The sequence below is a fragment of the Branchiostoma floridae genome, chromosome 9, assembly GCF_000003815.2.
Source record: "Branchiostoma floridae strain S238N-H82 chromosome 9, Bfl_VNyyK, whole genome shotgun sequence".
Classification (NCBI taxonomy): domain Eukaryota; kingdom Metazoa; phylum Chordata; class Leptocardii; order Amphioxiformes; family Branchiostomatidae; genus Branchiostoma; species Branchiostoma floridae.
The window spans coordinates 13,946,694-13,972,772 of NC_049987.1; the positions used below are offsets into that span (position 1 = coordinate 13,946,694).

The 26,079-nt window shown below is 40.3% G+C and overlaps 2 protein-coding genes across 12 annotated transcripts in view; one reads left to right on the top strand and one right to left on the bottom strand.

The window, feature by feature from the left end:
- LOC118422401 (cathepsin L1-like) overlaps nucleotides 1-1,807 on the top strand; it is a gene marked incomplete at its 5' end in the record, with an annotated part of 9,018 nt that extends 7,211 nt beyond the window's left edge. Inside the window, 1 exon segment of the mRNA XM_035829934.1 lies at nucleotides 1,094-1,807. Coding sequence (XP_035685827.1) covers nucleotides 1,094-1,193 — 100 coding nt within the window. The 3' untranslated portion in view covers nucleotides 1,194-1,807.
- The window catches only part of LOC118422398 (protein quaking-like), a 62,249-nt gene continuing 36,176 nt past the window's right edge, over nucleotides 7-26,079 (bottom strand). For 2 of the 11 annotated variants that reach the window (XM_035829924.1, XM_035829921.1), the window contains exons 6-10: nucleotides 11,699-11,786; nucleotides 10,515-10,604; nucleotides 8,412-8,699; nucleotides 7,297-7,365; nucleotides 7-697 (exon numbers count right to left, since the gene is read on the bottom strand). In XM_035829924.1, the coding sequence (XP_035685817.1) occupies nucleotides 453-697; nucleotides 7,297-7,365; nucleotides 8,412-8,699; nucleotides 10,515-10,604; nucleotides 11,699-11,786 (780 nt within the window). In that variant the 3' untranslated portion in view covers nucleotides 7-452. Of the gene's footprint in view, nucleotides 698-2,446; nucleotides 4,988-5,575; nucleotides 7,861-8,411; nucleotides 8,700-10,514; nucleotides 10,605-11,698; nucleotides 11,787-26,079 lie in introns of those variants that run through there. The other 9 variants (XM_035829925.1, XM_035829923.1, XR_004831889.1 and 6 more) reach the window with 9 other exon arrangements.

Consider the following 26,079-nt stretch of genomic DNA (forward strand, 5'->3'; position numbering starts at 1 on the left):
ACACACACAAACCAAGTTTGTTATCTCACACACCTTTGTACAGGTTCACATTTGTGTTGAAAAACCAGCTTTACATTTGTCAGTTTGAAGGGAGTCAGTGATTTGTACAACTGTAGGACATTTCCACCCGTCACAGAAAGATCAAAATCCTTGGTGTTCAAAACTGCTTTTGCAGAAGGAAAAATAGTTTCTGTTGAAATGTTCGAGATATTTGGGAACTTCCGACATAATAGTTAGAGAGGGCCCGATGACCTTGTTCACACAGATAACATTCCGAGGATGTCTTGGTGACAAAACTGGAATTTGGTGAACCGTCATCAAAAAGCTCGGCAAGCTACAGTTGGTGGCCTCCTACTGGTTCTGTGGCCTTCGGAACTGGTATCAACTGGAAACTGTGGTCTTTTGAACTTTGTGGGAGGGGTGGCTGGGAGTATAGCAGTGGTGTTACAAGGTTACAGTACGGACTGCTGGTAGGGGAATGTCTTTAACATGAGCTGGCCGCCCGGGCCGAGCGCAACGTACTGTACGTTCTGCTGTAAGTTGGCGAGGTCCTGAACACCTCCGCGGCCCTGCAGCTGCTGGAGCTGTTGTTGTGTGGAGGAGGACGCAGTGAGGGAAGTGACAGGGGCGGGGCTGGTGGAAACAGTAGTCGTGGTGAGGGGAGAGGTTAGAGAGGTGGCGGCGCCGACAGTCGCACCTGCAAAGAGACATGAGAGGAGGGCAGGTGTCAGGGATGAACAGAATGAAAGAGGCAGTGAGAGAAGAAATAAAATAGCTGCACATGGAGTTCATTAATAGCATATTGAGGTATTGTTGGCAACAGAAAATGAATGACGACAACACATAGCAAATATGATCAATAGGTTTAGAGGACCGTACTGTAAGAAACAAAAGGTTTGCTAGAACATCAAAAGATGACAATTGTGTAGAGAGGACAAGAATGGAGGTTCAAGCAGCAAAAAGTAAAGATGGCATTCAGCTAGTTGAGTAGGAGTAGTGGTTTTCTGGATCCAGGTTAATTGTCACAGTGTACTGAATGTCTGACAATGGTCACAGTCCCATAATAATAACACATTTGTTGTGTCCACTACAGCTGGGGTCCGAACTGGGGAGACCAGGGCTACATCATGATGTCACGGAACAAGGACAACCAGTGCGGCATCGCCACATCGGCCAGCTATCCTCTGGTGTAATACTTGGGCATCGTGCTCTAAGTTCTTTAAAGTTTAAACCTTCTTTGTGTTTGGCACAGCTTGGGCAGGGTTCTATATGTACATATGCCATCCATGTAACGATAGAGCTGTTTTAGAGAAAACACTAGCTTTCATTAGTGGGGGATTATCTGGAAATAACTTTAAATCAAGCAGGATTTGTAGTAATTGATTTTCAGGTTCCTGCAGGGGTTAAATCATGAGGTGTTTCAACAGTAATTTTAAGGGCTAGTGAAACCACTGAAGCATTGACCAAGAACCCTGCCCAAGTTTTTTTTAAAAGGAGTTCATTGAGTTTTCCACTGCCAAGCTGATGACCGTTATCTATACATATCTCAAACATAAGTTGTGTGTACAGTAATACATCAGTTCACGTAGGAAATTTTCAAATTTAGAAGACATTTTAAGGCTGTATTTAAAAGTAGTTCTATCTCAGTTTTACCTCTGTAATACATAGATATTAGGAAATTTTTATTGGTGTTTGTTGGAGCTGGTTTTCATTGGAGCTTTACATTATGAGCTGAATTTTCTCAAAGCTGTTTTTCTCTACTTGTATGACATTTATTGAGGACAATAAAGAGGCACATTGTACAATACATGGCTGGTGTGATGCTGTTATGTCCATGCCTTTGAACGCCGGTTAGTTGTTCAACAGCGGACCCGACATTCCAACAGGTTACAGCTAGGTTTCCTCTTGCAGAATTACTCTGTATTCTCCATGGGTATTTCGCAATCAAGCAACAGTTAAGTAGTAATTGATCTGTACTTCTCAACTCATGCATGTCATATTACCCCTGCCACCTCCGTTTTCCTCAAGGAGGTTTACAGATTACCCTGTAAACCTGATGTGAACATTCTGACGTCTGCCTTTGTATTTCCTTTTTTGACGGTTGTGAAATCATATTCTTAGCCAGGGTTCGTGCACTTGGAGACCTTGAAAATGATTGGTTTATCTTTCATGACTGCACCATAAGAAATCTGATGATACACAAAGTATGCAGAGTTTCAGGAAAATGATAACTGAAATTCCTGGATGTGCAATTGTGCATGAACCCTGTTCAGAATGAGAACAGAACAGAAAAAGAAGGGTTGAGAAAATAGAGGTGGAGAACAGGATGTAAGTTTTTGCACCATGTTGACATGCGTGTAACAGGAGCCCATATCATAACCACAGCCAGGACACAGTACAATATACAGTACAGTGAGTAGTAAAACAAGACATCCACAAGACCACATCTGCTATAAAATATGTCAGCTTTTATTAAAATATCACTAGGTTACAGGGTAGCAAAGGGGAGTAATCAATCGAGCATAAAAAGTCCCTATCAGTACTGCGTGGTCAACCTAACAAGTCCAAGCGACTACTAAACAATGTTCGCATGTAAGTAGTCTTCTACAGATGTCAACCTGTAGGAAAAAGATTCTTCAAAAGAGTTGGTATACAAAAATACAACTTGTCGTCTTATAGGTTCTGTACAGTTTTCCTGACGGATGTTTTTGTGCTCAGGAACTTTTCTTCTTTGATACAAGAATAAGGTTTGGTTTAGTTGTAAAGCAGCAACTTTGCTGACTTTTTACACATGGCTTTAATGCTGGTTTTCCAATGCTAAGAACCGAAAATGCACCGAATAAAGAAAATAAATACAAAATGGAAAGCACCAAACCGACAAAGGATGCCCCAAAGAGGGAAAAATAAATATGACAAGCAAATCTGGCATTTTTTATAGCCATTACTTTAACACTATCAAATAAGTAACAAAAAAAGGCTGTAATAAATACAATGATGAGAAGTTAATCAAACATTAAGTCACTCGACACCAAGTGAGGACTTGCCAAAATCTCAAATAAACGGAGATAAATCAAATGGCTAAACTTCATGAACTTGTCATTTCTGACAAGCAAAATTGTGAGAAATCAAGTCAGTTGGAAGACTGGACTGAATGTTGTGGCACATTTTCTGTAATGAGGTGGGTGATGTGTGAAGAATTGATCAGCACCATTTTTCGATGGGAAAACGAAAAATGGACGCAAGGCGGACGAAAACCACGCAATTCAATCCATCCTTGCAATGAACCAGAATGGAAAATTCATTAATTTTCTGCTGGTTTTAACACAAAATCTACAGGTGTTTGTTTTTGACACGTGACTATACAAGGATGGTTACATAGCAGCTATAGTGGGCTGAAAATGCCCGTGATAGTGTAAATGGTTCTAACTCTAATATGGCAAGAAGAATTGGAAGAACATGAAATGGCAAGCCCCCTCTATTTGGTAGTAACACCATTAAGTAAGGCACTTCGAACTACTAGTAAACTCTCCTACACATTTCATTCAACACCAAAAAAACAATCTCGTTAACAATCTGGTCTTAGTCACTAGTTACTGCATACTGTGGCCAGCTTGGCTTCTCTTTCGTACAACAGTCATTTCTACTGTACCACTTAGACTTGTGGTGCAACATTTGAATATGTAGGACATATCCCTTTCTAATCAGCTCCATTTTTTGTCTCTCTATCCTCAAAGGTTCATCTACTTCTCTACTTGAGTCTTAATAACTCCTAAATATGTATAGAAAAAAGTTGACCCTAACCCCCACTCACCAATAGCAACTTATCATGGGCCACAGCAAAGTGAGTACAAGCCACCAGTTTTTGCTATATTCTGGCAGTTTTCACACTTTTCAACAGATGTTGTCTACAAACGTGGGGTACAGGAAAGTTATTGCTTGTGACAGGACTCAATCACCACAAAGATGATGTAAAAAGTGGCTCATTTAATCCAGAAGAGACCTAAAGGTTTCTCTTTTCAAGAATAGCACCCATGTTCTTGGGTTGTGAACAAAACTTGATGGCAAGTGTACCCCTGCTTGTTTAGGCCCCTGAGGTAGAGATATATGGCTTATTTTCCATGGGTATGCATTTTTTCATCCTCATCAAAACACTTAGAAATATAGAAAACTCGTCTAGAATCAGCTGTAAGTACTTCAAAATGCATACCTCTCCTTTCTCGCTAATAAACATGTTTGTAATTTTTCCACATGTTACCTCGGAGTCCCGATATCGTCGCTTCCTTTATAGGAATAAAGGTGTCCTGGGTTACATAGCCTAGTACGTTGTGCAGCATGTTATATAATAATCCATGAGGAACAAAGGCATTTCTTGTTACAATACTGCGAAAAACTGTACAAAATTTCTATAAAGGTAAATAACTGCGGTAATGTGATTAATATTATTGAACAGATATTAACTAACACTGCAGAGCGTCGTTACCAACAGGATTTGGTAAAACACAACAGCACACTGTACAGCAAATGCTACTAAACTTTCTTTCTTACATGCCTGTTTCTTTTCTTTCTCTATATCCAAAACACAGCTAAGGCTTTTAATCTTAATTAACATGCTATACAGAAAGGAAACTTGCTGACGATATATGTACAGTTAGTGCAGGTAAGGGCACTCTCTAACCATGATGGGTGAGTGGGGTTAGCGATGGTCGTAAATAACACCACTGCAGCGACCACAGAGGAACGTAAATAATCAACAACAACAACAAACAACCTTGCTTTGACCTTAACAATGCTTTAGTAGGTAGTGAAGTGGTAGCTAGTAGGTACAAAGATAATAAGATCTAGAGATGGTGCACCAAGACTTCACATAGTGCGGTGGTGGGACTAGGGCAGGCGCACGGTTCGATCAGTTCACGATCGATCGATTCGAGAGCTGGTCGTTAATGCTCACTCACTCAGTGGTGGTGGTGGTGTTAGTTGGTGGCGGCGGCTGGGTTAATAGAAAAAATAAGAGAGGAAAAAAGAAGATTAGTCCTCTGTTGCAATTACGGGAGATTTCTGCAGTAAAAAGTAGTCGTTTGTTTTTCGTACCACTTATGACTGCAGCAGTCAGCCACCAATGACTGAGCCACAAATAAAATAGCAATAAAAACGACTCCAACGTTAGTCGGAACAGCCATGACAAGGTCTAGGTCTAGGTCTATCCACTTTGGCCTCACTTGCATTACAATCAGGCCGAAGTAGACCCACAAACATACAAACGGAAAAAAAACAAAAATAAAACGTTTTGGGGGGTTGTTTTAATTTCTTTTTCAACATTTGTTAAGGTAAGCTTGAAAGCAACACCACTGCCCCAAGCCCCAATGGCAAACTAGTTTATCGGCTGATGACGACATGTGTTAAGACTTTTGTCATGACTGTTAGTTGCTCATCCGTTAGTTCAACTTAAAAACACTAATAATGATACACTTTGTTGTAAGCCATACAGAAACAACCAGCACATCTAACACTCTATACAAACATTTCTACTCAAATAACATGCAAGACTTTATTTAGAACATGACCAACAACAATCAAGTACATTTAAAAATTTTATTTTTTCCTGACGGTACCAATATATACATAATACAAAAGAGTAGATAATAAAGATGATTTGGGAATGTTCCATCCATGACTTTGATCCACATACAAAATATCAACACCACCATATACAAACAACATCATCTGGTCTGGGAAGTTATCTGCATTTGGTCCCTCCTTTTGATTATCTACCTCTGTGCTCAATTTTACCATTCCAGAAAAAAATCAGGTGTTTTTCCATGATTGGGAAAAAAGATGGATTTTCAGGACCGAATCAGAAAAACTGTTCTTAACATCGTTGGACGTGGCGCAATTTGTTTCTGTTGCTTAGAAATATAAAATCTAGACTTGATCGGTGACTATCAACTTTTGCCATAATCTGTAATATAGATACACTTTTCATCTACGTCTAAAGACTATCTCTCTTCCTATGAGAAAATATCTCAAGAATATAAAAATTCGAATACATAGCTATATCTAAGGCAATAGAAATATTGACACTATACTTTTTCCTTCATAATAAATGCTATTGCTCATACAATACTCATACAATTCTAAATATCTAGATAATTGCTCTCCACACATGCACTCTGAATAGGAGAATTTGGATAAAACTAATTTCACCTACACTTCCTACCACTCTCTACCTATATTGTGCTAAAATCTGCCCGACATGTATACATTGTACATGTCCTAAAACATTCGCTCATTGGCGGTTTGATGACTCCCTGCTTTTGTTTTGTTCACTCGGAAGATCACAACTGCCAAAAAGCCAGAACTGCTACAACATTTATGACTGGCAGAAACCCTGTTCTTTTTATGTCATTGTTTTACTGACCACTTTTAAAAGCAAAAAACTATTGCTTTAGATGCACTCGAGCAGTTGTCTGCCTATCTCCTACACACTGATGCGATATCCAAAATATACACATTGGAATTTGAAGAGACGATTTTCAATACACGATAGAGTACTTTGTAATAATGCATAATTTGGAAAATAAAAACAACAAAAAATCTGCATAAATAGCATATATTGAGGCTATAAAAATGAGGTTTGTAGTATTCAACTTTTGAATAAATCAGGTTGACAATCCTTTCTTTATTGCAACTGCTGGTAGCACTTTTCTGGCCAATTGCTTTAAAAACTTGCACAGGTCCCTGCTTGCCTGACCTCTGAACTCTCACCTTTGAACTTACTTCTCTCACTATGATCTCTGACCATTCCATGACGCCTGATATGGCCACTACTTTCCACATTTCACTGGCAGTATATCAGAAAATCTCAACATAATCATATAGCCAGTACATCAATAAAATACAAACTGAGCTGAAAGAAAAAGAGGTTTCATCACCTAAAACCTGTCAAATCTGAGAAGTATGGCATGCAACTGTGTGGAGGGGGCTACAGCGATGCCTTAGGCTAAAAACTTGTTTATACGACATATCATAAATCCATACATGTATCACAACTTTGTGATAGCTATATTAAAAACTTTCCTGATAAGGAAACTGTGAGCCCGTCCCCCGGCACACAGTGCATGCAGCACACTGATTGGACGTCCCATCATTCACTCTTCCTCTAGCCAACCAGAAAGCAGAACGCCTGAAACCTGCCTTGATTGGTCAGAGCCAAAGTACCAGGATGTGACCCCTCCCAGTGGCAAGCTACCCATCTACAAACAGTGTCTATTATTTATATATTCAACACACACAACTAACCTCGGTCTATGACAGCCCTTTGATAGGGGTGATCCCTAACCACATGCCTCCGCGCTTTTGTCACTGCACCTAAAACATGTCAGAGAAATGTTCAACAAACTGCACACATGTGATGTACAAAGGCTCATGGCTTGACAACATAACCCATTTACAATGCAGTCAGTGGTGGCATAGCTGGCCTCCCAAACTTGCCAAAATTCATCCTTATAAAAAAAAAGTAGCACCAAAAATTTACCATTGTGGCAAGCTGGGAGGACATTTTAAATTGTACCAATTGCAAACAAAATCATGTGGGTAAAAATTCGCCAATTCCTGTTGGATTCAATTTGCGCAACCAGTACAATACCAAATAAAGCTACGTTTGAGCCAGACATAAGTTGGACAGCTGTGCCACCAGTGTTTGCATTTTCCATGTTGGTACAGTGTTATAAATCAAGGTGAAGTAGCAGAGGGGGAGAAGAAGTCCCGTGCACAAGAACGCATTCCCATGCTGAGTGTATTGGTCCCAAGGGTACAGTAGGATTAAGGCACGGCACACTTCTGCTCACTGGATGTAAGCCTTACCTGAAAATGACAGAAAACAGTTAGTAGCTCGGTCATTCCAGGCCAGCTGAGTCTATCGACCCTCGCCAAACACGGGTCAGCGTCGCACTCTGATGTCGTGCAGCGGTGAGAAACCACACACTTCAAGTCATGCAAGGAGTTATGGAACAACTGGCAAGAGGTCATCTATGTGCTAAACATCGCATGCACATGGCTTTGGCAAAATGCAGTTTGGCTACCATATGTGGAGAGAGCTACAGCATTCGTTGCACTACAACTACTGACGAACCTTAGTGAGTGACCAGGAAGAAAATGACACTGTCCTCAGGAAGTCAACGCTGACAGAAATTCTTATTTGATTTTCTCACCTGTCAAAGGACAAGTCACTAAATTTGGTGTAGTCACCGATTTAGCATCTTGTCTGCTAAAAGGATGTAATTACTTTTTTAACAAAAAATATGTATTATTTTTGTCCATAAAAGTTCTAACAAGTTACTTCATTCGAGAAAATAAGGTAGGTTTTTCTGTATGCAAACAGCTGAGGACAGCATCACCATCTTGCAGTGATTTACCGAGCAGATACGGGGAGTTCCTACCTATCGCTTCGCTGGGCTCAATCGGGTACTGCAGAATGGATGAGGCAGGCACGGAGTAGGGGTAGTCGTAAGGCGTGTACAGAAAGTTGGACTCGGGAGACATCATGTGCGGAAGAAGCCCATTGGACATAATCTGCTGGGTCGAAGGTAACCGCTGGAGGACAGGGGTGGCGATGAGAGGCGCGCCCGCGGGCATCGGGGAGCGTACTGCTGTCGGAGGCGCCACCATGGGCGTGTTGGGGGCGGGGACACCCCGAGGCGAATCTGCAATAGCGTAACAAAGTGGATCAGTAAGATAACTATATACTAGACTAGGGAACTTGGGCGCGCATTTTCTTTCTTTTTCATACTTACCTACACAACGGAGGGCGTGTTATGACTGGCACTACAGGATAACTACAAAATCGAAGACCACCCTCTTTTGGGTCCACCAACTATTATTGCAGCAGAACTACCAGTATCACAAACCAGACCCCTCTACTGAAAAGTTAATAATATCCAAACATGCGATATACTTTTTATTTGTTAGTGGTTCAGAATGCAGCGTTAGTGGACACTGTTCTCTCCATGCGCTGCAGGGTAACTGATCCACTTCTTGCACTTCTTCACAGAAGTTCCAACCTTTTCCTTCAAATGCAACTCAAGGCGATCACCTTTTACATCCAGTAGCTAACATTTCAAAGGTTCAAAGCGAATCAAATGTTGTGCAGGAATATTTATACAGAAACTTATTTTTACTTAACTTCAGAGTTTAGTTTCTAAGAAAGAATTTTGATTGTGCAATGATACAGACTTATGTCCATCTTTAAAAAAACACCTTTCTCCAACAATCTTCCCTTGTACATGTGCTTCCAGAATTGCTTGTATTGTAGCAATTTCCAGCGTCCAGATTCAAAGGGCAAGGGGTCAACAACATCGTATGGAGGTCAATTGACACAGACAGGGAGAGGTAATGAACAATTGGGGAAACACTTTTCACCCAAAGTGAGATGATCTTGTTAGAGTGTTGGAAAGGTGAGGTGTGTAGTTAGGCAGAAATCCAAAACTTGTTGCTTTTTGTGTATTACATCTACTACAGGATTTAAAAAAAACCTGTCAGTGAAAAAACTATGACATTTCTGAGGGCTTTTAAATTGGGAAGATTTTATAGAACAAGGTTAGAACATTCTCTCAGATATATGTGCATGTGACATAAAAAAGGATTAAAATATTTTTCACAATTGACTAAAAAGTGATAGCAGATGTCTAGACATTGTTTTCATAAATAGAAGAAGAGAGAAGGATAAAAGAGGAGCTAAATTGTGTTTTGAAGACACTGCGGAATGTGGAAATGAGGAGAAAGATGTTTTGTTACGTAAGAAGGGCAGCTGCATCAAGGCCTCAAAGTCACTGCAATTGCATTGTGGGTAATGAAATTATTCCTGGAGAGGAGCATTATGGGTAACCCAGCACTGAGGTGATGCAAAAGTATTGGCAAGCGAGTTTGACCCTGAAGCGCAAGGAAAACAGCTTTCAGCTACCAAAATGTGTCTATTGAACAGTTAGGTTAACCTAAGAACCAGATATACACCAGAAATTGCAACACCCGTACCCAAAAGGAGTGGGTCTGTGTGAAGCAATATCCAGTATACATCTGGATTCAAGGTTTGTTAAGCGTTTGCTGATAACTGTTAATGTGAACATGATTACATGGCAAAGTAGGTTACAATGCACAATTCAAAGCTAAATCACACCAGTGGATTATACAGCATAAGCAAAGAGTCCACAACAGAGATTATTGATAGAAAACTTTTGAATTGCAACGTATGGCGAAAAAGTCCCCAAACTACAGTAGTAACTGTTCTCTGCTTCTCTTTCTTCAGCACAACATTTACACCTATAGTGCAACTGATACTAGCTGAAAACAGTTTTGGAGGGGCTAAAATAATCAGGTAAAGCAAAAGCACTACTTTTGGGTTGTGAATGATTTCTTTTCAAAGGTTTCTGCAGTTGTGGACTCTTAAAAAGCATGGTAGTTCATTGCTACATTAGCTCTACTTGCGCAAACACGACCTTATCTACCAAAGCCCGGTGACTTACAGAGGGTGAGCCCTGCCTTCTGGTCTGTCCCTGCAAACGCATACAAGGAGGGGGCGGTCAGAGCTAAGTCCGATGGCAGACTGCTCGTCACTAGTGTGTGGGGGTGAATGAGAGGTAAAAGTGATGTTTATTGTGAAAAACCATGGCATCCCGCAAGACAAACGAACACAAACACCAACACAGGAAAGATTATATTATCAACAACAGAAAAAAAAAATACATATTAGAAAGGCAACCCAAGTCATCATCCTACAACACCAAATTCATCACAAGCAATGTTAACTTCAACATTAAGGTTCTGTGTCCAATACATCAGTTCACCATCAGTAGTTACAACGTGGATGATGTCAAGTTGTGACGGTAAGTTGAACAGTTCTAGTAGCAGTTGCTTGCTTTAGTTCAGGTAGTTAAACCCATAGTCTTGACGTGTTAGCGGCTTGCAGTTATGAGGTTAGGTCGGTCCGGTGCCCGCTGAAAGCTGCGTACTACAACAAGCGTGTCAGGTTATTAGTTTCTTCTTCCCACCGACACACCCATGAACTAGTCAACTGGGTCAGTCTTATCTTCTGGGGTTGTGTGGATGTGTATTGGGTAAGACAGCCTATCTCTGCCAACATTGCTCTGAATTACACTAAAATCGCTGCACAAGTTTCTCTACACATCTGCTTTGGTGGATGCTGAAACAAACTTTTAAGCCTAACTGCACATTTTGACTGCACATTTTGTCCTGTCAAGAGTGATAGTCTAGAATACCTGCAAATCAAACATTAAAAACCTGCATCTTAACAGTAAACTTTACACCAGACCTGCCACCTCTTTCCCACTAATGTTCAGATTATACTTGCAGCATTCCCACAGATCTTTTGTTCAAATCTCAACTGTGTAATCTGTATAACCATCCCTCCCTGCAACATGTCAGCTTTGCATGCATACTGGATCAATGCCTGCCCTATGAAAGCTCTGCCTATCTGAAGATCTACCTGTTTTTTAAAGACACTGCTCATGAATCCTAATTACTTCAGAACAATGAATTCCATGTTATAAAACAATACTGCAAAAGAAAAAGAACTACTCAAATTCAAAACTAAGTTTTTCTTGGGTATTTGTAGTCATCAAATTTTGGTTCTTTGTAGAATTTACAGACGAAATGCTATGAGAGTCCTCTCTGGGAAAAGCCGACTCACTGTTTTTGGTGTTGTTGTCTCTGTACGTCCCGTTCAGGATGGCCAGCTCCATCAGCTGTCTCTTCTTCAGGTCATCCTCACCTTCAGGCTGTACACAACACACAGAACAGCAAGGTCAACAGTCAGTTTAACCAATACACTGCTAAGCAACTTTTTTGTCTTCCCCTCTGCCAGCTTTAATTTCCTGTATGACAAACCTATTGTGACAAATATGCCAGCAGTGTGATGATCACCATCAATTTATTATGCTGTGGCTGACATTTGCCACCACAGAAATGATATGCGACCAAGGATGTGCATTGGGTGTATCTGAAGATGGAAAGCATCCTGGATCTAGTGCCTTCATCTGTCAACTTTCCTGCACTAGTAATGTGAAGGATGTGAATGCATTGCAGACACAGTCGTAAGGATGCATTTAGTCAGCCTTACACATGTATCAGGTACAGTTATCTTTTTTGTACATTAATCTTTTTTCTGTGTAACTGTGTGGACTAAGTATGTAATGCAACATCAAGTGGAAAAAAGGTGAAAAAGTGTAAGTTTCAGCATAAAAGATGAATAAATGGCATGAAATGATTGTACATGTCGGACAGAAACATTTTGAATTAAATTCTATGTAATTCACACACACAAAAAAGAACAAACTTCCACATCACATTAACTGCTACCAACTCAACCTTTATGAAAAGCAGCCCTGATGTGTCCGAAATAGATATTTTGAGTACAAGGCACAATCCCTTTATCAAACTAAATATCAAAAATTCTGTGAACATGATTATCAAATACTGAAGACCCACACATGGTGACTAACAAGACAGACACTGTACTGCAACCTGAGGATTGTATGATGAATCACCCACTTGTGCATTATTCAAGTTTGGGGAAACCTTGGCAACATGATAGTGTCTTGTCGATTCTACCGCCATGACAGATTACTTCTACTTTCTGCTGACAAATTAGAAGTAGAATTGGATCTGACTCTTCCTCCCAGATGCATCCTGCTTACATTTCCCCTTTCTTTATCTCTGCGATTCCTTTTCTGGCCGTTCATCATCGACGGAGACAAGCCTACGATCAACTAGCAGAAACGTTTTACATTCCGGAGACTGAGATGGTTATACATACTCTGATGTAAGGCTGGGAATAAGAAGGATGAATTTCTTCACAGCTGCTGAATTCTGAGTTGGCTTACGAACTGACTGCTGTGAAGGGTTAGCGTCACATCTTCACTGATTTAAATTCTTGACACTGCAGTAACTGCTCTGAATTGAAATGTATTTGCTAAGCATGAGAGCGACTTCTGACAATCTATATCAGTTGCTCACTGCATTTGTTGATCTTTCTTGTGTTATTTGTATATCTTCTGTGTATGAAAAATCATGTGATTTTTGGAAGCCTTTATACTACTTCAAGGAGTTATTAGTTAAGCACTAATTTCTGATGTAGAACCTGCAACCCTAGAAGACCTGGAAGGACAAAGTATGCCACAAATTTTAAGTTGTGGAAAAACAGAAGATATACAGCTCTGACAAGACAACTCTGAGTGGCTGTAATGATCACACCATTGGTACCCTTCATCAGTCAGCAGACCTCCTGTTTGACATGCTGAAGGCAAAACAAACCTGGCCACCACAGTGCCTGGCAACACCACTTCTGCTGTCTCTGGACTTTATCGGGCAACGGTACTGACAAATACAAGCCACAAACTGTTGAATGTTTCTGTAGGTTTTCCAGCTTTAAGTAACACCAGAGCTTTGATCCAGGCAGAGATGCTTGAACTTAGCAAATAGGGGCAGCTTGAAGAAACCTTAGCTGTCTCCATCAACACAGGACAAGCCTAATGATCAGGTTGAAATCCAGATATCTAGGTTTGCTCCCTGGTGACTGTAGAAAATTCCCCTCCAGTCCCCATCTCCCCAAGGAAGGCTGTATCAGTCTTCACTGTTTATTATTGGAAGGCCAAGTACAACTGTGTTTAGACAATTGAAGTCCAAGATCCTTCACAATAAGATTACCACCTACAGTTTGCCAGACATCTGTAGATTTAGAACACCAGTGCATATGGGTCAACTCTGACAGATATCGTGGGGGTGTCTGCTGACAGACTTGGGCTCAGGGAGAAAAAAAATGGAGCCTTGTGAAACATCAGAAGTTAGGCAGACACAAGTCATCTGCTAAGCTTAAACAAGTATAAGATAAAGATTTCTTTGTAGATGTTAGGTTTTGAGCCCCCAAAGTAGTATCTTGCTGAAGAGAGCAAGATTAGGATGAAAAACATTTGGTTGGTGATTAGTATGCAAAGTTTCCCTTAGGGGCAAGCTTTGTAACAATCATTTGCTGAGAGACATTTCCCAGCAAGATGACGTTTGACATTGAACTTACTTCAAGCCTTAAAGTCTCACACACCACCAGTTGTGGAAACAAGTACACCTGGCACAACTGTACTGGCATATGAAGGGCATGTTTCTGTCAAACATTGCTAACCAGATCTCAATACATTCTAATCTTAGCATTTTCTAACAGCTGTTTCCTTTGCATTTCAATTCTTCATAAAATACCTCAAAAGTTAACTTGAGCTCCCTCTTGATTTCCACAATGTTTTGTTCAAAATTAGCATACTGAGTCAAAGTAATCTTGATCTTTTCTCCCCAGTGTTCAGCACCTTTAATTTGAACCATCATTCTTCCCACCCCAGGAGCTGCTTCCCTAATGATCCCCATACCCAGTGCGTCCATCTGTCTTCCCCTGACCCTAATAGCACTACTCTTCCTGCTGGCCAACGTGCAGAAAACATAGGACATTATTCAAGACTGGGAAGGGGGCATTTCGTTTGAAATGTAAAACCAGTCAATTCTTTGGGTATCTTTATCCTCTTGGAGCAGTTGTTCTTATCTGCCAATTTTGGGCTGACTGTTGTCATTAGTCTTTATCTACCCAGTCACAGACAGCTCAAAGGTTTGGAATCTTGCCCTTTTTTGACCATTCTCTGCAACCAGCAGTTGCTGCTCCCTAGAGAAGACAGGAGACAGGGGCTAAACCTCTGGCACGCTAACCCTAAACTACTATCCCCTTGCTACCTCTCTTATTTTAGTTGTTCATTATGCAGCTGTGCTCAAGCCACATGTTGAGACAACTGTAGCATACAGTATACCTTGAACTTGAAGATACAAGCAGGCTGAAAAAGGAGAGAGGGGGGGTGAGGGTCTTTCAGTACATTTTATTTGCTGAACAAGAATCCCTTGTTTGCATGTCGGCAGTCTGGATTCTTGTACACATTCAGCAGTTGACCCTTAAACAGCTATGACACTGAGCGTCCAACACCTCATTCCTGTGGCAAAAGTCACTTCATACCCATCCATCTTCCTTCACAAGTTAAACAACATGCTGATCATTTCAGTATGTTCCCATGCAGGCCTGACCTAGACTGGCAGTATATCCTCCGAAAACCACTTCCAAGATCACGGCGGCCACCAATGATGTGTGAACAGGATGACACTTTTATTGGACAAGACAGTGTCAAGATCGATTTGCCTTAGGCAACTTTCTTGTAAATCCTGGGCTTGGGAAGCATGCAAGAAGATTTTCATCCAGTAAATATGATAAGACATCCTGAGGCTACAGGAATACATTGTGCTTGAACTGAAAGACAAGGATATCATTGGATCACGATGCTACTTTGGCACAAAGTCTGTGGAACAGTTTCTTATCTGGGCCAAGAAGCTTGACTTTTGCTCTTATTACAGTTTGACCCAGATTGCTGATAGGTGGATTCAAGTCTGTTTCCGAGAAGCCCCTATCTAATGGAATTTTATGACATGTCTTACATAAATGCTGAAAAATTCCACAGGAACTATCAGTTATCACTATCAGTGGGATAAAGCTTACATTTTAAAAATTGCTTTAGGGATTTCTACACTCTACACAAGAGATCTTTTCTTCAGTGGGCATGCTGTTTACTACAAATCAGTTTGATTGGCTCACAGCCATTCCCTCCTTCCCCTCTGAGATGGATGAACCAATTGGTTATGGATCTGGGTCCTGCAGGGCAAGAACAATGTTCCATTTCTTACACAGCCGTGGAAAATTTCAACAAGGGGACAAACCCCTTTTCAAATGCCAGTCCCAGCAACCAACAACTACAGGGAAGTATTCCATTGTCAGGTCCCTGCCCATGCTTTGTTTGGTATCCGCGTAAGCCTCTTTCTCTGACAGGGCTACAAAGCCTCTTCTTCCACTTGGACGGGTTGTCATGGCAACAGAGGAAGAATGAGTACTCAATGTTTGATTCCCACTGCGAATCGGGGTGCGAGGGACAATAGGTAATGGATGGGACGCCACTTTCAGATTTCCCTCCTGCAGACTAGGTAATGAAGGCTGCAACAATCAATGCAATGAGCACAAATAGGTACGTGTCAGGTAAAAAGGCTGCCCTGTCCATCTCCGTCCGAGGGGAGTGCATGCCTCTCTGTTCTGGCATTGACCTGGGATTAAAAACTTGCCTCACTGTACCTACACAACTATCAGCTGAAGTCTAGCAACAATTACACAAGAATGAGAAATGCCTTCCTCAAGTCAAGAACAATGCAATACTGTGTTTGGTGAAAAACATGCCAGTGTGATGAATGTTTTCTCACAGTTTCAGCTGTTTGTTTTGGCAACCTTGCAGGGGAAGTCATCAGCCTTGTATTAGTCTTGCTACCAGCAACTTGCCGAAAAACACATTTCATGAATATTGTTTCACATTCCTTCAGTGGTGACTGAACGAAAATTCCTTTCCGATCCTTTAAGTTTTGCACTACATTTCACCTTCACAAAGTTATGGGTTTTTTTCCTGTCGCAAACTTTGCAGCATAGTAATACCATAACAGTGAACTCCATACATGGGCTTTTGCCTATGCAGCAGCCATCACTGGCACAAGTGTGGCCTCAAGTCCAATCAGTCATCCAGCAAACTTCAAAGACAGTCCAGATATCACAATATCATGCAGCAAACCATAGCAATCTAGTATTATCTACACCAGTACATCTGCTGTCAAAGCAGAATCATTCATGCTTTTCCAACAGTCAATGATTGTTGGCAGATAATGGTGCATGCAGACCTGAGATGCAGCAGGGGTGCTACCAATACAACTGAATAGATCTACTCCAGTGGGCTTTCACTATAACACAGATTTTACTACAGATACTGGTGCATTTATGGTGAAGCAAGCTTAACACCAAGCAATGACATGTATGTCACAACACAAGTGCTGGTGACGACTGTGATGGTGATTTGATGATGAAAATGGTGCCAACATCCACGAGTGATGATGATGATGATGACTTGGTTTTCCATACTTACATGCTACGATCCAGGAGAAGGTTTGCAAACGGTAAACAACAAACAACAGCAAGTTATTGAATGAAACAATCAAGTCTGGAATAAATTGTACCTTCTTAACCTGCAAAACATACATTCTTAGGTTTCTATAATAAACTGCAATAACCCAAATACCAGATAATTCTTGGTGCTTCATACCCTAGAAGAACTGAAGACACACAGCAAATAGTTGAAATATTTCTGACTTTAGCACGATGTCTTAGATCCTAGTTGTTTACTTACATCTGCACCACACAACAATCCTATCGGTCCTTGATCACAGCATTTCGTAAATAGTAAAATACCTTCTTTCTTGTTTTGTAAACAAAAGTTACTGTGGTTGCTAAGGAAATTGGTGGCTGTTATATTTCAGTTGCTTGACATGTAGTGCAAAGCATACTGAAGGCCAGTGAACATTTTTGAAAACAAAAAACACCTGCCTACTTAGACAGTCACTTTTATTAAACTTCTTGACATTAATCAATCTTACATATGTAGACATACAATCACAACATACATTGCATGGCACATCAGAAGACTTAAAACAAAACATAGCACAGAAGTTTCCATCAACGAGAACCTAAAATAACTTCACTCAATTCCCTTCCTGAAACACATGTAGAGAAAAAATAAAACACCTAACGTTATATCTATTTATTATGTTTCAACTATAGCATACTGTAGGTTCAAGACTTGAGTGTTTAAAGTGACTGGTTTAAATGTACCAAAGAAAATTTGCTGCAGCAGATGCCACTTATATAAACATATGACTAACTACTTTGGGCGGGTCTTCACTAAAACATACCCACCTGCAAGCTTTCAGGAAAAGATTGGACATACAATCACATTGCTGTAGGCTAAACTGTCACACCCCATGTACCTGCCACAGAAGTTCCTGAGGCGGAATCTAGCAGGTGGCCTGCAAAAACAGTGCCCCCCAAACTTCTCTCCTTTGTTGTTGCCTTAGTGATTAACTGCTTTATTTCCAAAACTTCCTCAGAAGATTTTTAATTTAACAGTTCTTTCGTTCATACACCTGTCATTGCCATATTCCCTACCACTTTGGTTGGCATTGATAGTATTTAAGTAAAGTAAGTTGTCTTAACATTCAAATGACATGAACATTCCTGTTCTTCTAATCATCCATCATGGAATGACTAACAGAACCTTCTGGCGGACCACACCCAGGTATTCCCAAACAGGTAACTGATCAAAAGTCGCCCCACTGAAAAACTGATAAAGTTGTCTGGCAGAAAAATTTACTATTCCAGTATCTGGAGATATCAATGATCTGTTTTGCAACTAGTAAAACAAAAAGCAGACATTTTAATGGTTAACCCATCAGCACAGTAGTAACTATGCTAAATCTTTGGTGGCAAAAACAAACCACTTAAAAAATTGAGGCTGGGCAGTATTAAAGAAGAAGAAACTATTGAAAAATAATGAATTGTTTTATTCAGATGCATTTCTGCCATTGAAACATGATGATTGGAATCGTAAATGCCTGGACAGGTCTGCACACCCCAGGGACAGCTCAGTCTAGGGAAAAGAAGCTTTATTTACCCACACTGTAGATATTGAATAATGATTTTGCCTTTGATTTTTATACTAATCCCAGAATGGTTTTCCAATTACACGGCTACCCCAGGGGGCTTCGATCACATTTGGGATTAATTTCCCTCAAGAAATAAAATGACAATATTAATGTTGCAACCACCCCATCACAGTAATTGGTCATTATAAATATTTATTTCCAAGATCCCTCCCTCCATCTCGGCAATGTAAACTGTGCCATTAAAATTCAGCTGTGGCAAAGAGCAACATCTCACTGCCATCCAATGATATACAATTGAGTGATGTTTAGAAGAAACTTTATGCAGGGGGGGGGCGGTTAATTATTGATGACTCTATCTACCCGACCCCCACCTGTATTTCAGGCAATGCTCACGCAGCTGTAAAATTGTCAACCCAAACAGCGGTGGTACTGATCCGTACCGGGATGAATATGCCATCATCACCGCAGAATCAATTGAAAAAGATTTGCTTGCGCCGAGCGGGATTGGCTGGGGCCGGTACGACCTACGACCCATGAAATAGCGCCGTGCATCTATGATAAGCCTTGCGTAAATTGAAATTAATAATCGATACAGCAAAACTGCAAGTGTGAAAAATTCATGCTGGCATTCTGCACTGTCACCTGCACCTGGGGCAAAACTGCGACCAAGTTGTTATATGCCGCTATGCAAATTTCCAGGCCAAACTCTCTACGTCTAATCCACTCTATTTAACTTCCATCACCATCTAGTTCATTTTCAGACAAACCATTGATTTTTAATTTCAGACTTGATATGGGTTGTACAAAACAGTGAGAACTTATCTCTAATCTATTGGATGTCTATTGGAAGATGCTGATACTTTTGTACCACTGTATATATAAGTTTATATCTATCATAGAGCTGATAGCAAGCTCAAGAAGAAAGGCAGCATGTATCAACACATTACATCTTTATACTATATTACAGTTTTCTGAATAAAGAAAAGCCCAACGCGAACTCCTCAACATTACAGTACAGTACTCAACAAGATTACAGTACAGTACAAGATTACTTGAGTACCAAGAAGATTTTGCATGATAAAGCTGTGTAAAATGCCAGGTGCAGTCCCAAATTTGGTCTGCAGAACTGAAAATCTATAACAAAATTAGCTTACAATCCTTCACTGTTAAGTTCTTCGTTTAAAATGTTGCAAACAATGTTCCAACTAACATTCGGGCATGGGTTTCTTGTTTATAACAACATACGTATTAGTTGCCTAGGAACTGATTGATGCAAAGAAATGCAAGGGAGGAGGTAGAATCATCCTTCTTTGTCAGTTTGACAAACAGCTAGTCACCTTTTACTCTTCAGTCTTCATATTATCAAAATGACATCAGAGGTCAAAATTTGTATCATTACCCTACAATTTGACAATACAAATGACCCCACTTTTATCAATCCTATCAACTGCAGCACCCCCTCCCCACCTGAAATGCCCTAAAATAAGGTCTATGAACTGTTTAACCTTGAACTTCATATAATCCCTCAAAGTCCTGCCCCTGTTCAGGTTATCTTGCTCACACCTCAAGGTCAAGTCTTCTGTTCTGAAGTCCACAACCCCAGAACAACACAATGAATAAGCTTTGAGCTCCTGCAGAAGACCTGAGTTTATAAACACTGTATTCTCACAAATACTGTAAACGCTATGTTATTTGCCTCATTAGTGTGGACACATCAGTAATATTTGGGGTCTCAAAAAAACACGAGACAGACCCTATATTGATTAGCTCTTTCCTCGGAGTGCTAAGGAGTTCATGTGCTACTTATTGGGCAGTATAGTGCCAATCATCACACTATGATGGACTTGATGAGATGTTGTCTGATCAGCAATGTTAACCATGGTAAACAGTGGTACCTGACCCTTTCCTTTTACACATGCCATGCCATGAGGGTGACTTTGTCCCCCGACCTGATGCTTGGATCCCAAGGCTAAGCACAACAGCCTTCACAGTCAACAGACTAATTTGGAATTCTTGGTGTTCCTCCAGTACTGAATAAGATTTTACCAGGTCGCTGAGTAGGCCACTGATTGGAAAGTCAAGAAAATTGTCAAGCTCAGGGAGATTGTGATGGAGGATAGGAAGGGCAGCTGGTGGGACAAAAAAGCAATAGAGGGCAATGATTACACAGTATTAGAAGAGAAGTCTGTCAATACCTTCCAATTGCAGACATGGAAGCATACGAATTCAAAGGCTATATCCTTTCAAGTGGAAGGCAGAAGCAGGCTCTCGGCACTGTCAATAGGAATTCTTACTCATACATAACCAATTGGCTGGCTTCTCAATGAAGACTGAAAGCAACAATTCTTGTACAAGTTGGGGTGAAGTGATTTTCCTTGACTCAAAGCAAACTGAAGTTCCTAAACAGAAATATTGAAGCTTGCTTTTATCTAAACCTTTTGAGAATTCCTGTTGATTCTCAATTAATCGTAACTCTTTGTTTCACCCTTTTCATCCTCTCTCTCAAAGCATATTTACTTCTGATGACTCTCTTCAAAATCCTTTGAATCAACATAAGTAGAATGTAAATGCTGCATTTCCAAAGACTACCATCTACAAAAAAAAAACAATGATCGTCTATAAAGGGAACTAAATTTTCCATGGTCTCTTGCTTTCTGGCTATTTGTACGCTTGACTGTGTAGAACTAGTCCCAAAGCTCTCCAGTGCTTAACGCTGGTGCAGACTTCAGCCACAGCGAGCTGCTATCACCTGTGCTATAAAACCCATCAATAGAGCTTTCCTCTACCGTGTGGACCGATAAAATCCTCAGCCATGAAATTTGATGTCATCATCGAGACCTCTTCCTAGCCAACAGTCCTTTATCAATGGGTCATCTTGTGATCTACTGATTGACCAACCTGCCCTTTAGGACTACTCTCTTATCAATGTGTCATTATCACAAAGTCATTCCTACAGCTGCCTGCATGTACTACATTCACTGGTGTCCCAATTTCAAGCCTCACTTATGAATGTTATCTGACAGCCAAACAACTCCTGTCATTTGAAAACCGAATAGTAACTTCTTTGTTGTTGATTTTGCTTGCACGATTCCTGCACACTCGCCTTACCGAACCATCAGATTTAACTGTCTCTTGCTCGCTCAAAGACAGAGCTGTTCAGCATTACAAGTCCATAGGGGTTTACACATCAAATGTTACAATCATTCGGCATGAAACGTTATCACAGTTACCATTGCCTGAAGGATCTATTGGGTGCCATGAAACATTTGTCATGCCTGATCGAAGCTTCTTGCAAATCTGAGATTCTGACCCTTACAATAAATTCCTATCTGTACACATCAGTGCGAGTAGCATTTGATGATAATTTCTTGGCAGTATGAAGAGCATGATGCATAACTAGTGACATTGCTACATGTGGCTACACAGGACTGTTATAATCCTCTTTAGGATTCAATTGAAAATTGTGATTTCATTTTTTTCCGTCACTAATTGACGATTCCAAATCCAGGACAGGGAAGCAAAAAAACTGGATGGATGATTTTATTTCCTTACACAATAAGCAAAAAGTAGCAATAGAACCAGGTGGACCCCACCTATAGCCAAATCCCTACAAGTCCCTTGTACCAATCTAATTTTACACATCCCTGCACAGTTTCAATTTCATCCATTCTATTTAACCTTTAGCCATATTGATTGTCGATAGATTCCATCAAGGGCATACCAAAATATATATTAGAAAAAAAAAGTTATTCTGGGCTCCATATAAAGCCTTTTGTGCTTCAAGTAAAGAGTCCAAGGCAAATTTCAGCATCACCATTTCATAAAGAATGCTGTTGAAAATAAAGTCAATACATTGGAGATCAGAAAGTATGTCAACTGGCAACTTCAAATACTTTATAACGAGTTCTTTTGGAACTTCGTGTCTTTTCTGTCATAGAAAATCCCCACCCACAGGAATTTAAATGCACAGATCGTACATATCCCATTAATGCGCCTTAAACGGAATACAGAAGATATCTACCTTAATGCAGCATAAACCTTGGCATATATCACTTTCTAGAAATAGAAGAGTGATTCTAAATTGAATAGGATCTGAGTCAATTCAAGTGGGCACAAATGTGTGTTGTTGTTAGACAAGAAACACTATGTGGCACGCACTTGAATTGTGATGTTGTCTGCATTCTGGAGGCATACATTTTTGCAACAATTTTAGAGAGCTATACCAGGGCTCGAAATTCATTTTTTGTATTAGGTGCACTGGTGCACCCAGCTTAAGAAATTGGGTGCACCAAAAAAAATTTGGGTGCACTACTTAAATTTAAGTAATAACCTAATAATAAAACTTAGTTACAAGCTATCAAATTCTTAAACAACAGACATTTTTATTATCTTTCTAACACTTAGATGTCAAGAATATGATGTACATGTATACTAAGTATACTTTGATATCTTTACATACATAAACCTAAGAAAATATTTGGGTGCACCCTGTGCACCCAGAGAAAATAATTGGGTGCACAGCTCCAATTTTGGGTGCACCTGGGTGCACATGCACCCAGTATTTCGAGCCCTGTATACTAACAAGTTTCTCAGCCTACTCATTACAGAGCCATTATGGATTTATGCAGGATAAGAAATAGATAATCACTGGTCATCCCACGGATTCATCTTTGACTGACAGCCACAAAATAACAGGAAAATGTTACCAAAAAGACAAACTGAAGTGCATCCCAATGCAGATGATTGGTTCAAAACATAGAAATGTTGAGCGATAAAATTCATAAACTAACATCATGGGAAGGGAATTTGACAAGTCCAAAAGGCAATGTCTAATGTCAAGCACCTTTGACCTCTGTATCTATGAGGGTCATCTGAATAAGTATGCATGTTTCCAGTATGTATTTTGACTCTACAAACTTCAATCAAATACAGCCTTCAATTTGAAGTCAAATCATGTTCTACCCAACATTAACTCTCATAATTCTACCGTTCTACCTGAATCATAGGTAACTAAATCCATTTGCAATCAAATACCTGGCATACTACTTTTGCAGGTCCTGGTGCACTTTTATTATTGAGTACATCGTTTATTTCCTTCTAACCCAATATTCCGTGTGACCTGCTTTGTGCATTTCCAAATGCAAAATGACTAAATGAAGTTCCATTCAATTAACTCCTGTCAACACTGCAACGTGCACATGTGATCATCCGTCTTCGTTTAGACATAATAAGTCTATAGTATAAACTAGAACCAAGATGGTATTTTTAAGACTTTCCGGTAGTGGGCAGAGCCTTGGCCTGTGGGAGGAAGTGATCAAATGATGCTTACAAGGGTCCAAGAATCTTTTTAAAGATCCTTAACCATTGCAAGATGAGGTAAGATGACTCCATTGCCTACGCACTCCCTGTGCCTACTCCAGTTTTATGATGATGCTGCCCTTATCAAGCAGATGGGATGTGGCACGGTGCCCTGATTTTCTTTATAGCCAGGAACCCTGGAGACTCAACAGCTGGTTTAATATTCCAGTCAGAAGAAACAGACTGTAACTTTATTCCACCTAAATGTTTAGTTGTTGCACACACTTTTATACCACCAGACAATGCCTAACTCCCATTGCAGCTTTATTGGGAGCTTGCATACGACTTTACACGCGAGAATTATAACTTTCGCTCTGACAGATTGACGACGGATTGTGGTCAGGTTAGTGCCAATTGGGATAATGCCACGATATGTGGCCTACTCTTTCCCGACTTGACGGAAAATCCATAGCTCCCAGGACTTTCGTTAATTAAACAAATGACAGCCCTGGTTAAGTATACAGCTTTCTAACATTTTACGGCTACCACTGTATATGGTATGGGTACAATGTTACAAGCAACCACAATATCATTCTACAGAGTGTAATCAAAACACGTACTTGGACATATGAACAACTTTCTCTTAACTAAACAAACAACCTGGCTATTGTCCAACCACAGAACCCTATGTCCCTAACTCCATTTGTCATAAACCTTTCCAGACAGGAAAGTGTACGCCACGGGACCTTTTGTGGTTGTCTGGGACAAACAATACTGTTACAGTTGGGTCTATTCTTGGATGTTTGCCATGACATAAACTTTGGAAGTAAAAATGTGGAGCTAAATTTGTGGGCCCTGTTCTTGGTCCATGTTTCAGGAAACGTGTTTAGCCTTGACTTGAGGAAGTCCTCAGTATCTTCAGAAGGTGATTAGGTAGACTTGCATACTTAAAAATGTGCATGATTGTGTCCTTGATGTACTACCCATACATTTTTGTCTATTTTCACAGGCTGGGATGTAAGCTGACACTTGAGGTTCCTGTACTTACACCATGTGAGTAAAGTTCTCATGTAATCCCTGTCTCCCCACTGTCCAAATAACACAGTCATTTGCAAAATCCATTCCCAACCTAAGGATTTCTTTGGAGTCCAGAGGCCCTGAGGGAGACTCAAATTTCCAGAATTCAGAGCTCCTGGCAATTTCAGAGATGTCCTGGATAGCAAAGTTCAGTTTAATGGCATCCAAGCTATCCCAGAAGGCCGCTGGGCAACAACACAGGAGATCATGTGACAATTAAGAGAAAGAAAGACAAATGCTTTAGGGACAAAAAATGTCAAGTCAGGAAATGTGAGGGATATACTACAAATAAATAAACACATACTGTGAGTATTTCTACAAGTGTTTGAGAGACAAAATTGAAGGGGTTGGCAACAGCCTTGGGACCAAACTTGTATATAGAAATAAACTGAGGTTTGTTTGGGTTTGTGACTAGAAATAAACCCAGAAGGGACTGGTTTCTGTCATGGTACACCTCAGTTGGGGCTAGTTTAAGACCCAAAGCAGGAAGAACAACAAACATAAGACCTTTTGGGGCAGAGGACACTGACAAGCAGTTCAAACTCTCCACCATCTTGTCTACATTACCAAGGGGTGTGAAAGGGTTTCAGGAAAAGGAAAAAGAAACAAGTGAATACTGACCTTGGGAAATTGTAATGTCAAACTGCATTTGAACAGCTTGGCAGCACATTTTCTGTTGGGGTCTGTCTCGTAGGCAATTTAACTGTCTGCCAAAAAATGTCTTCCTAACAGAGCTAACTCTATTCAAATGGATGATACCTAAGTAAACCAATCATATCTCATTAAAATTTCAATCATACTCATTGGATCACAAAACATGTAGCCAAGTAATTGTCGCCATCATGATTAGCATGTAGAATGCTTTATTAGTTATAATTATTCCTTTCAATGGAAAATTCTTCCCATTTGTGTCTCTAAATAATAGACCAGACTTAAGGCAATAACAAACTTCCCGGTATACTGTAAATGCAGAAATGTTCCCGGTTTTCGCGGTGACCGTGAACTTAAAACCACCGCGAACATTTTTCTATTATGGTATTAGACTATAGTCTATGGTGTTACCGCGGAATTAAAACCACAGTCCTTTTCCCC